We start from the raw sequence: 13,182 nt of genomic DNA on the forward strand, positions 1-13,182 counted from the left end.
CTGCGTCTTTTTGTGTTCCAGGTCTTGGTGTGTGCTGTACATAGGTTTTGTACCAGTCACATGCCTCTCATGGCTTATTAAAGAGAAGAGCTTCCGTTCCATGATACACCTTTAATTGCAAGGGGACGAGGATGTATTTGAAGCCATTAGTCACTAGTTTTTTCTTTATTACATCAAATGATTGGTGGGCCCTTTGCACCTCTCTCGTGTATTCTGGAGAAAAAAATATCTTTGAGCCATTAAACATGATGGGGCCAATCGCTCTTGCCATTTGTAGAAGGGCATCTCTGTCTCGGTATTTCAAACGTATAGCTATCACTGTGCGAGGTTGTGCCCACAGGGTGGGCCTTCCCTTGGGGACCTGATGAGCTCTTCCCACCGAGAAGAAATTGGACAGCTTTTTTGGTGCCATAAAATCAGTAAACCACTGTTCCAAGAAGAGTTCCATACTTGGGCCCTCTGCTTTTTCTGGAATTCCAAGTATACAGAGGTTGTTTCGTCTGGATCTCCCTTCACTGTCCTCCACACAGCTTTCAAGGCCATTTACCTTTTGTGTCACTAACGCCAATTGCCCTTCCTTTTTCCACATCTCATCTTCCTTGGTTGATATTCTCTGTTCCGCTTCCTGCATTCACGAGGAGAGTTTGTGAAGATCTCGACGTAGGAAGGAGATTTCAGAGGATAGACAGTCAATTCTTGACTCCATTGATGATGAAACAACTTTATTCGGCAGTTAAAGCCATACAAGTATAACAACAGGATACAGTTCATAATACACAGTTAAAATCATCATGCCATTAAAATCCATCCATCCCAATTAAAATACAAAATACAAAAATGATGGGAAAGGGAAAAATACACTAAGAATCATCATAACACTAAAACTACATGAATCAAATTTAAAAACACATTAATAGACAGATAGCAGCAGCTTGAAGCGAGCACTCTACAGCTTAAATCTTCTCAGCCAGAGACTATGCAAACATGGTGACACAGAAAAGATAGCAGCAGGGTCCTTGGCATTAGCACAAAGCTCCAGCGCAACAGCACTGATCTCAGATCCCTTCGCTTAAATAGGGGTAGCAAATAGCGTGTCCTTCAGTTGTTATACCAGGCACAAAACAACATGAGGTGCACAACGCATTCAACTGCTGCACCACAGGCAGCACAAGATCTATTGTATTGTTAACCTTCAATTTAGCAGTGAAGAAGCTACCTTCAGCGTGTTAGCATGCATCTGTATGTACAAAGAGTGCACATACCCAGGGCTAACATTATTGAGGTAATCCTCGAATATGCCATATGTGGACAGTCTCATCTCATGAAACTCTGGAAGCAGGGCAGCTATCCTGAGCTGGCAACTTCAAAACTGCCCCAGCTGTGCAGGAAGGACATTGTGTTACATCCTGGTCATCTCTATGGGAGCCTGTGCCCATCACCCTGGCTAGTATAATGCAAATGTTCCTAAAATTATTCTAAAGGCATCGGCTCTCTCTATTCCAAGCACTAACACCAATGTGTGCCGCTTTCCAATCTCAACTTCCAGAGTAGTCATCTATGCGTGCCGCTTTCCACACTCACCCTCTGGTGTAGTAATCTATGCATGCCGCTTTCCATGCTCACCCTCTGGTGTAGTCATCTATGCATGCCGCTTTCCACACTCACCCTCTAGTGTAGTCATCCATGTGTGCTGCTTTCCACACTCACCCTCTGGTGTAGTCATCCATGCATGCTGCTTTCCACACTCACCCTCCTGTTTAGTCATCTACACGTGTCGCTTTCCACACTCATCCTCTGGTGTAGTCATCTATGCATGCCGCTTTCCACACTCATCCTCTGGAGTAGTCATCTATGCGTGCCACTTTCCACACTCACCCTCTGTGTAGTCATCTATGCATGCCGTTATCCACACTCACCCTCTGGTGTAGTCATCTATGCATGCCACTTTCCACGGTCACCCTCTGGTGTAGTCATCTATGCATGCCGCTTTCCACACTCACCCTCTGGTGTAGTCATCCATGTGTGCTGCTTTCCACACTCACCCTCTGGTGTAGTCATCCATGCATGCTGCTTTCCACACTCACCCTCCTGTTTAGTCATCTACACGTGTCGCTTTCCACACTCATCCTCTGGTGTAGTTATCTATGCGTGCCTCTTTCCACGCTCACCCTCTGGTGTAGTCATCTATGCGTGCCGCTTTCCATGCTCACACTCTGGTGTAGTTATCTATGCGTGTCGCTTTCCATGCTCACACTCTGGTGTAGTCATCTAAGCGTGCTGCTTCGACACTCACCCTCCTGTGTAGTCATCTATGCGTGCCGATATGCGTGCCGCTTTCCACATTCATCCTCCGGTGTAGTCATCTATTCATGACGCTTTCCACACTCATCCTTTGGAGTAGTTATCTATGCATGCCACTTTCCACGGTCACCCTCTGGTGTAGTCATCTATGCGTGCCGCTTTCCATGCTCACACTCTGGTGTAGTTATCTATGCGTGTCGCTTTCCATGCTCACACTCTGGTGTAGTCATCTAAGCGTGCTGCTTCGACACTCACCCTCCTGTGTAGTCATCTATGCGTGCCGATATGCGTGCCGCTTTCCACATTCAGCCTCCGGTGTAGTCATCTATGCGTGCCGCTTTCCACACTCACCCTCTGGTGTAGTCATCTATGCATGCCGCTTTCCACACTCATCCTCTGGTGTAGTCATCTATTCATGACGCTTTCCACAATCATCCTTTGGAGTAGTCATCTATGCGTGCCGTTTTCCACACCCACCCTCTGGTGTAGTTATCTATGCATGCCGCTTTCCACACTCATCCTCTGGTGTAGTCATCTATTCATGACGCTTTCCACAATCATCCTTTGGAGTAGTCATCTATGCGTGCCGTTTTCCACACCCACCCTCTGGTGTAGTCATCTATGCATGCCGCTTTCCACGGTCACCCTCTGGTGTAGTCATCTATGCGTGCCGCTTTCCATGCTCACACTCTGGTGTAGTCATCTAAGCGTGCTGCTTCGACACTCACCCTCCTGTGTAGTCATCTATGCGTGCCGATATGCGTGCCGCTTTCCACATTCATCCTCCGGTGTAGTCATCTATTTGTACCGCTTTCCACTCACCCTCCTGTGTAGTCATCTTTGGACTGCCGAAAGTGAGCAAGTCGGGTTTCTTGGCAACAATTGCGACCCTCAATTTACAGCTATTGGGTGCTATGTTATCTTATGAAGCTTTTGACCTGCACCAAATCACAACAGCAGCAGTCTCAGAATGCCTTGACCTTTTCAGAAACTATTTCCCCCAAGAGGGTTCTCTAGACCGTAGTCTGTGGAGGGAAGGGAAATAAAAGGGGAGGCCAAATAAGGACGGACAGGTTAATCCAAACTAAAAGAAAAGGTGAAGAGGAGAGGGGCAATGAGGGAGCTTGGATGTGTGAGAAGGAAGAGTCTGGAAGGTGTTCCATTGCATCTGTGGATGAAGGGGAGTTTACTCGAGGGCAGCTTAATATATATCAATTGCAGTGTATGACTGCATGGTGGATTTGAGAAGTGCTCCAGCGATCCCTTGAAGCGTGGAGGGTTATGTTGCCTGAGAAAGCAGTTATTGTCTGCTGCGCAACAGGCACCAGCCATTGCCTGAGCAGTGCAGGTGTTTACCTCACTGTCCTCGCCATAGAGGGCTCAACCATGCTGCTAATGGAAGCGCAGGGGCGCAGACATGTCTGGGGGAAGAGGTGCGCAGGGGGTGGAAGTGATGGGGAGAAAGAGGGTGGCAGGCAGACAGCAGGAATGGGGAGACACGGGAGCCTACACTGTCGCTGAGTGGCGCGGGAACAGGAGACGGACAGGGTGTGTGAAAGGGAGTCCGTGCAGGCAGGGGACGGTGGGGCAGAGCACCTGTGATGCTTAGAATCTATACAGAGCAGGAACCCCATCACTGAAAGATGCAGCAAGGCCGAGAGGGGGCGCTAAGCAGCACAGGAAAGACATAGCAGCACACCAGCTATGCTGGGACTAAGAATTCAGAGGGCCAAGAGTGGCCCAGTCCAGGATAGACTGTGTGAAAGGCAAATGTAAAGAGGAACATAAGGGCAGGTGAATGAAAGTCGGCCCCTTTTACTGGAAGCTGGGCAAGTCTTGGCATATTAAGATGAATGCAAGAGGGGATTGGGCATTCTCTGTGCATTGAAGTGGGCTGGTGTCCTTTGCCAGAGGTATTGCTTGGGTGAAAGTCTGTAAAAAGTAAACATTGCAGGGCATCCAGACACATGCAAGAAATACTATTACTTCCTCAGGGAACATGTGATACTTCAAATGTTGTATATGGTGTAGTGTGCCCGTGTGGCTATTACTATGTTGGCAAAACCAATTGTCAATCGAATAGCAGAAGGAATACCCTCACATGTCCATAGGGCAGAGCCACCATCACCTATAGCGAGACAGGAATGCTGACCACCCAAGTCCCTAAATGAATTTATAGGACACATCCCACGTCCATAATCCCATTGCAGCCCCTGTTGCTGTACCCCATCTAGTTAGGACTGGGTAGCCACCTAATGCAGGCAACTTAATGGCAGAGGTTATGCTACGAAAATGAGAGGCACTTTGCTGCAATGAGCTCCATTTAACTGAACTGCAAGTCAGGAACAGTGAAGACTCTGTGCCGCGCAGCAATTCACTTCTCTGCCACACATTTGACCACTCTTCCAATACTCGGCCTCATCAAGAAATACGGAAAACATCTTACCTGGCACCACTCCATTGGTAGCGATGGCACTCATCGAGATGGCCGTCAGCATGGTCTAGGGAGAAGAGACAACAATTGGAACATTTTAGCACCGGGTGCCATAGGTCACGCTCTCGCAAGTCTACGGTCTTTCACACTGTCCATTTGAGAAGGCAGTGCCAAACAGGCATATGATCGGTTGATGGAGGTAGGCACATTACCAATGTGCCAAGGGAAAGGGTAGTTGGATGGTTGGTGTTCATACCAACACATTCGGGACATGGGTCAAATGCCTGAACTGGCCTAGTCTGCACCTAGAAAAGGTTCCATCTGATTTTAACAAATCACAAACAACTAATGAATTTTCAACGAACAAAAAACATCTAATAAAAAAATAACACATTTTTGTCTTGTCTTTGTTTGTGGGCATTACCCACCCAAGGCCCCCCTTTTTTGTTCGTACTTTTTTCCCCCACCCAAAACCACTATTCCCATTCCCAACCCCATATATATATATATATATATATACGTGAACAAGCGGTTAGGATACAGCGAAAAGCGTCGTCTGCCATCCAGGCTTTTCCCCTTCAAATGCACTTTAATTAATAAAGAAATCTGCGTGCTGCTTGGACTTGCTGTCATACCTTTTTACTGCTGAGACTTGATTCACATCTCCCGGCTGCTTTCAGGAGTGCAACCCGCTGGATTGGCCCTTTTTTCCCCAAAAAGGGCATTTTTCTTTTTCTTTTGATAATATATATATATATATATGTAAAGTTTTAAAAAATTTTTTACATTTTTTATAGATGTTTTCGGTTCCTTAAAAATTCAATTCATTGCTTTGAATTAATTAAAATCACTGCATACCCTAGAAAACTGTAAAATACATTATATTAAATGCTCCTCGTCCTTATCCAAACATTCCACGAGTGTTAATTAACTATCTTTGAAAGTATGATTCCTGGATATATGGATGGCAGGTCCTATGTTAGCTTTGGCTATTTGGCGGTGCTTTAGTGCCACCTACTAGCCAAAACATTTGGCATCGGGGTACTTACAGGAGGGAAATCGGATTTGGGGAAGAATTTCCAGCTTGTGGGAGTTGTTTCATTTGTATCTACTCATTGACAGAGCATGGTCATGCAAATCTCGACAGCTATTGGCATCCACTATTTGCTCCTCCAGCCCATAACACACCCTTCTATGTTCTATGTGAGCTGGTTCTAGCACACACCTTAATCAAACAGTGTCCTGTTATGATCCTGCCTGTGTTATCTCTAAGTCTTCTGAGAGTTATTGGTTTCAGTGCAGTTGTGAATGAGCTCCTTGTGTAATACAAATGTCTTAACCCAATGTGCATTCAGACACTTGATTTATAAGCAATAAGTGTGTCCTCCCATCTGTCCTTTGCACTGCATTCTTGTTAAAAACAAGCAATGGCAAAACAAACAGTTTTGAGGTGGGTGTATTCAATATTTGTTTTCCTGGAACTGCCATCATATGCCCAGGGACACACAACCTTTGCAATCTATTTGCATCTCATGGCTAGGTAGAACCTTTACGGCAGTGCCTGGCAAGTGCCTATCCAATGCGTATGCAGCAGCCCAAACTGTTGGATTTGCCAATGCCTGCTATTATAGGCTTTATCCAAGTTACAAACACTCTGTCCATGGACATCGGCTTTCTTGCAGTTGTCAGTGCCTGGACAGTTATCTATTTATTATCCACAGAAAAGGATTACAAACAATGTGCAATCTTTTCCCAACGAATAAAGACAAACATTACTTTCTGTTCCAAAATGTCATGATTATGGAAACATATAATATCAGCCAATGTTACACCTATCTTATAAATCACCCACCTGGGACAAAGAAGACAACACAGGATGCTAGTTCTACCTCCGCAGACAGCATATCCATTACCACATATATCCATATTGTAATAAAAATACTTTATTATCACAGATGTCCCCAAACAACTCTGTGTTATTTTGTGACTCAACAGTTTCCCTGCTCACTCATTCTATGACCCCTTTATATATAGGACAAAATACCTGTGGCTATAGGATGTTAAGCTATGTGAATCTATGTAGTATGCTGGCAAGCTGTGATTGCAGTAGGAGATAAGGAGGAAGATTTAGATTTTCCTAGAGACAATGTGAAGATAACTGGGAAAACAGTTGAAATGATGATTGATTCAGGTGCAAAGTGCACAGTTCTCCAAAAAGTAATGTTTGATCTCCTGTTTGTCGGAGAAATGTTGAGGCAAGTAGACATTAGCACAGTACCATATGGAGGGGTGCAGATAGGAATTGTAGGCTCGTTCCAAGCCAATTTTGAGTTCAAGGGAAGAAATGTCAATGGGAAGGCTTATGTTACTGAAAAGGGGACTACCCCTTTTATGAGCTGGCTGCAACAAAAAAGCCTGGAGATTAAACTGAATACCAATGTGTGTGAGTCAGTGATTTAGTGCAATGATAGTGACGTCAATCGTTGGTTCAAAAAGAAAGTAGGTTGTCTGAAGGGGTACCTACACTAGACCAGATTACAACATGGTTCCAAGCCTTTAGTGCACAAGGTCAGGAGCATTCCCATGGCCATTAGGGAAAAGGTGAGAGAAGAACTGTGCAAACTTGAAAGTATGGTATCATTGAGAGAATTGAAACAGCTGAATGGGTTTCCCCTTTAGTTATAGTGGCTAAGCCCAATGGAAAGTTGGGGCTTTGTGTGGATCTAAGCTATCTCAAAAAGTGTGTTGTGCCAGATCGCTGCCCCTTGCTAAATATCACAGAGGCTTAGTCCACCTTAGGCGATGCGCAAGTGTTTTCATCCTTAGATTTCACAGCTGCATATCACCAAATAAGGCTGCATCTATGTTCCAAGGAGTTTACAGCATTTATTGCACCCGAAGACCTGTTCTAATTCATATGCATTCCCTTCAGCTTAGTGTCTGCAGCATCCATTTTTCATCGAATTATGTACAAATTAGTGAAGAATGAACCAGGAGTCATATGCTTCAGCACAATATATTAGTATTTGGCAACAATCTTAAAAAAGGCATGATGACAGAATGGCCAGAGTGATGAAAGTATTGGCGGAAAGGGGTCTCACCCTAAGTGAATAGAAATGCAAATGAAATTAAAATGCTATAGATTACCTGGGCCACACAATCTCTGCAAGAGACATTAAACAAAAAAAGATTTAGCCAATAACATCAAAGGAACACAAGAGGCTAGTGATAAAGACAAACTGCGCTCATTTCTAGGGATGACGGTATGTTATTCCAAGTTTATTCCAAACGTTGCAGACAAAACAGCACACATGAGACAACTAATAAAGGACAAACCGAGGTATGAAGAGAATGCTAAATGCGCAAGGGAGTGTGCCATATTCAAAGATGCCTTGGACTGAACACTGTCACTTAAAAACGTCAAAGTGGGACGACAGACGATCAAATGCCTCATTGCTTTTGCATCCAGGCTTCCGAGGGGTGCTGAGTTAAATTACTCAACTATTGAAAAAGAACTCCTAGCAATAAAATGGTTAACAGAGAGGTTTAGGAACATGTTTGAGGGGGTACAATGTTCATAGTCCACACAGATCACAAACCACAGAGAGAACCCCTAAAGGCAAAGTGATTGGATAGAGTTTCTCCGGGGATAAGAAGAGGGGTGCGGTCGCTCCAGGAGTATGCGTTAGATGCGGAATACCTCCCGGGGGAAAGAACTGACGTGCAGACTGTTAGGTACGGTTGGTGGCACATAGCAGAGTTGATCCCCAGGATGATGGGAATAAAGAAGAAGAGTGAATTTTGAGTGTTGAACCGACTATGATTTCGACAGATGAATGGGATACCTGTTTGGAAGAGGATACTGAGGAGAATGAAAGGAGAATTAATAAAGAAAAGGTCAGTGATGAGAGAAAGCATAGCAAGGACACATCTGGAAGGTATATGGCCCCTTAAGGATGACTTGCAGGCAGTAGGTGGAGCTGTCATGAGGGGTGACAGAGTAATACCTCCTTGCAGAGTGAGAGAGAAGATTATCCATGTTGCTCATGAGGGCCATCAAGGTATCACTGAAACCAAGCAGAGAGTCTGTGAGAGTGGAACTGCCATGTGCTTCTCGGAGAGGCCCAATGAAGTGGTCACTACCCCAGAAAGTGGTTGAAGTATTTCCTACAGCGGTCAACACGGAGGACAGGGGAGAGTGTAATATGAAGAGAGTGGTTAATGTAGGGCAAGCTTGAAAGGGAAGTAATATGGTAATGCCTCCGGATCCGACAGCGCAAAGACCTAAAAGACTGGTGAGGTGGCCCGGTCCTTTTAGAGATTATGCTTTTTTTAAGTGAAAGGAAGATGTGTAGTATGCTGGCAGTTCCTAGTGAGGTTTGCAGAGGGTGGAATGTGGAAATGAGAAGCTAGGATGAGAAGCGAGAACGTGGAAGGGAGAAGAGCGAGGTTTAAGGACAAGGGTAGACTGGGAACTAAAAGAGGCCCTGGAAATAATTACTGGGGACCAAAAGAGGCCCTGGAAATAATTAATGGGGACCAAAAGAGGCCCTGGAAATAATTACTGGGGACCAAAAGAGGCCCTGGAAATAATTACTGGGGACCAAAAGAGGCCCTGGAAATAATTACTGGGGACCAACAGAGGCCCTGGAAATATTTTTAAAAGTGGCCCCATGTGAAACATTTTTAGCCAGCCCAATGCTTTTCCTATGAGAACATTTGGAAATACCACACACAAGAGGCCAGGGGTGCAGAGGCCTACCGGGAAATCTCCAGAGTTTCCCATAGGCCAGTCCACCCCTGATTGAGGAGAGATGGTTGGAAGGAGAGGATGGATCGGGAACCGCCGCTGGGGCTTTAAAAGGAAATGAGTTAACATACCAAGAAATAAACCCTCTTCATTGTTCCTGGTGTCCGCTGGGAATACTCCAATCTACCAAAGAGTTCTTTGACAGCCTATTTGATGTCACAGAACTGGCCGAAGCCTACAAGAAAGCAAAGAACCCTGAAGCCTGCCCTCCTTAGGGGCTGAAACAAGTCCTGCTCCGTCCCACCGTTCGGTGCAAATTGTGTATTTCAAACCCTTCAATTAAGGAATTGAGAGCTACTCTGGTGGGGGATGCATGAAATGCATGCTTGGACTATGCACATGCCCTTCATGCAGGTCTCCTACTACAGCAAACGTGTTGAGAAAACGTCCAGTTGGCCTGAAACAGCGGGGTCTACTCGGGCTCTCAATGAGAGCATTGTGGTATTGGTGAAAACATATGGTATTTCAAATACCTCTTTTTTATAACATCACAAGTATGAGTTGGGATTACAAGGCATATTCATGTCAATCATGGGATGAAAATATTTAGAAAAGGGAAGTGAAAAAAGAACATGAGGTTCTCGCTGTGCTTAACACCTCCTTGTGCTATAGTCTGCTGGTATCACAATGCTGCTTAGCCTTAATTAAGTCTTAGTGTCCAAAGTCAATTTATTTATTGTTATTTATCTGTTTCTCCTCTGCTTCGCACTTTCTACCTCTCCCCCCTTCCATGCACATTTCCCCTCCCCCCTCTTCCATGCACTTGCGCGTTCTCAATGTCACTGGGCCTATTAAGATCGCTGTTTTGTTCTCCCCTGCCCCCCTCCCTTGCCTTGTCGCGCTCTGAAACACTTGGGTACGAGCGCGATAGAAATAAAATATCAATCAATCAATCAATCAATCAGTCCCAAACAGTAGGTGGCTAGACATCCCCATGTAACGTCCCGAGCAAAGTAAGGGTATTAAGGAAGGCTTTTCAAGCACCTAATGCCCAAAAATTCCACCCACCAAAATGCTAAGGCTTTCATGGTCTGTGGTGGCAAGCCTTCATCCCAAAAAATGGGGAAACATGTCATTATCAAACACAGTGCCCCCACTCCTCCGTTCAGACATCGCAACACGGCCCTACTATGGGATGCTGTGTTGGCAGGTGCAACATGGGACAGCATGCACAGAGTGGTCACAGTCGGGAAGCACTGTCAGCAATAGCGGCCCTCTGTGTTCGCCATGGCCTGTTAAGCACGAGGTGGTGTCTGGAAGAACCAGTATACGTCCACCTGGTGAGAAGGTGATGCAGGGCTGGAGCGCAGGCACCAAGGACCTTCTCCTTGGTCCAGCTGGGCAGGAAGGGAAATGTGTGAGCAAATACTGGGTAAAAGTGCCTTGAATGTCTCTCAATTTCTCTCTAATGCGCATCCTGAGTGGCTGAGGCAACCAGAACATTCTAAAATGGGTGCTATTAGATTAGATTAAGACCACAGGTGCCAAGGGACGTGTTAGAGTAGTGCACGCTGTAGAACTGTAATTAAACAGACAACTGATGACCCAACAGCAAACAAAAAACACATAAACCGCACTGCAGCACACAAGGTCTCGCATCGATCCGATATTCACACCCAAGCTCAGCGTATGGTGAAAACCGAACTGAAGCTGCCAACAGCACACCACTTCTCTCACTTTCCTACTCCCTCTTCATACCTTTAACGTTAACATTAACTGATAGCAATTGAGTAGCACAGATATAGATAGCTCAATGACGCTGGCCAGCTAGGCACACACAATACAGACTTTTGCTATGAATAACAAGCAGGCAATTTTCCCACATCTGTGCATCTGATTACACAGGAAAGAAGTATGTGGCAAGTCTGAGGCACATCTTCCTCCTTTTCCTGCCCCTTAAAAGTGACAGGCTGATATGGTGTGCATGATGGCAGTTTGTAAGAATCAAATCTTGCTTAGAAGTGACTGGCTGATGTGGTGTGCATGATGGCAGTTTGTAAGAATCAGATGTTGCTTAGAAGTGACAGGCTGATATGGTGTGCATGATGGCAGTTTGTAAGAATCAAATCTTGCTTAGAAGTGACTGGCTGATGTGGTGTGCATGATGGCAGTTTGTAAGAATCAGATGTTGCTTAGAAGTGACAGGCTGATGGGGTGTGCGTGATGGCAGTCTCTAAGAGTCAGATGTTGCTCAGAAGTGACAGGCTGATGGGGTGTGCATGATGGCAGTCTCTGAGAGTCAGATGCTGCTTAGAAGTGACAGGCTGATGGGGTGTGCATGGTGGCAGTTTCTAGAAGTGACAGGCTGATGGGGTGTGCATGGTGGCAGTTTCTAAGAGTCATATGTTTCTTAGAAGTGACAGGCTGATGTGGTGTGCATGGTGGCAGTTTCTAGAAGTGACAGGCTGATGGGGTGTGCATGGTGGCAGTTTCTAAGAGTCATATATTTCATAGAAGTGACAGGCTGATGGGGTGTGCATGGTGGCAGTTTCTAGAAGTGACAGGCTGATGGGGTGTGCGTGATGGCAGTCTCTAAGAGTCAGATGTTGCTCAGAAGTGACAGGCTGATGGGGTGTGCATGATGGCAGTCTCTGAGAGTCAGATGCTGCTTAGAAGTGACAGGCTGATGGGGTGTGCATGGTGGCAGTTTCTAGAAGTGACAGGCTGATGGGGTGTGCATGGTGGCAGTTTTTAGAAGTGACAGGCTGATGGGGTGTGCATGGTGGCAGTTTCTAAGAGTCATATGTTTCTTAGAAGTGACAGGCTGATGGGGTGTGCATGGTGGCAGTTTCTAGAAGTGACAGGCTGATGGGGTGTGCATGGTGGCAGTTTCTAAGAGTCATGTTTCTTAGAAGTGACAGGCTGATGGGGTGTGCATGGTGGCAGTTTCTAGAAGTGACAGGCTGATGGGGTGTGCATGGTGGCAGTTTCTAAGAGTCAGACGTTGCTTAGAAGTGACAGGCTGATGGGGTGTGCATGGTGGCAGTTTCTAAGAGTCATATGTTTCATAGAAGTGACAGGCTGATGGGGTGTGCATGGTGGCAGTTTCTAGAAGTGACAGGCTGATGGGGTGTGCATGGTGGCAGTTTCTAAGAGTCAGATGTTGCTTAGAAGTGACAGGCTGATGTGGTGTGCATGGTGGCAGTTTCTAGAAGTGACAGGCTGATGGGGTGTGCATGGTGGCAGTTTCTAGAAGTGACAGGCTGATGGGGTGTGCATGGTGGCAGTTTCTAAGAGTCATATGTTTCTTAGAAGTGACAGGCTGATGTGGTGTGCATGGTGGCAGTTTCTAGAAGTGACAGGCTGATGGGGTGTGCATGGTGGCAGTTTCTAAGAGTCAGATGTTGCTTAGAAGTGACAGGCTGATGGGGTGTGTTTTATGGTATTTATTTTTTCAGCCTTTCTCTCTGTACTTATCCTTATTTCTTTTAGTCATTGTATCGGCATGTATCCACATTTATATTTCTCCTGTAAAGGAAATGTGGAACTAGTGCTTTCCTGCATTTGTGCAAATTAAAAATGAAGCACTTTGATGCCTCTAATGGGAAGCAAATAGGGCTGGGTTCTTGCACATCAAGTTAAGATCCATTTTCACCTTAAAAGCAAACAGCTGCTTCGTATGCTGGTACGATGAACA

At 45.6% G+C, this 13,182-nt stretch overlaps 1 protein-coding gene across 3 annotated transcripts in view; it reads right to left on the minus strand.

Moving 5' to 3' along the window:
* SLC12A5 (solute carrier family 12 member 5) overlaps nt 1-13,182 on the minus strand; it is a 1,549,598-nt gene that overhangs the window by 463,772 nt on the left and 1,072,644 nt on the right. For all 3 annotated transcript variants that reach the window (XM_069651368.1, XM_069651367.1, XM_069651369.1), the window contains exon 5: nt 4,748-4,802. In XM_069651368.1, the coding sequence (XP_069507469.1) occupies nt 4,748-4,802 (55 nt within the window). The remainder of the gene's footprint in view (nt 1-4,747; nt 4,803-13,182) is intronic.

The sequence above is a fragment of the Ambystoma mexicanum genome, chromosome 3p (genome assembly GCF_040938575.1).
Source record: "Ambystoma mexicanum isolate Mex_15411 chromosome 3p, UKY_AmexF1_1, whole genome shotgun sequence".
Lineage (NCBI taxonomy): Eukaryota > Metazoa > Chordata > Amphibia > Caudata > Ambystomatidae > Ambystoma > Ambystoma mexicanum.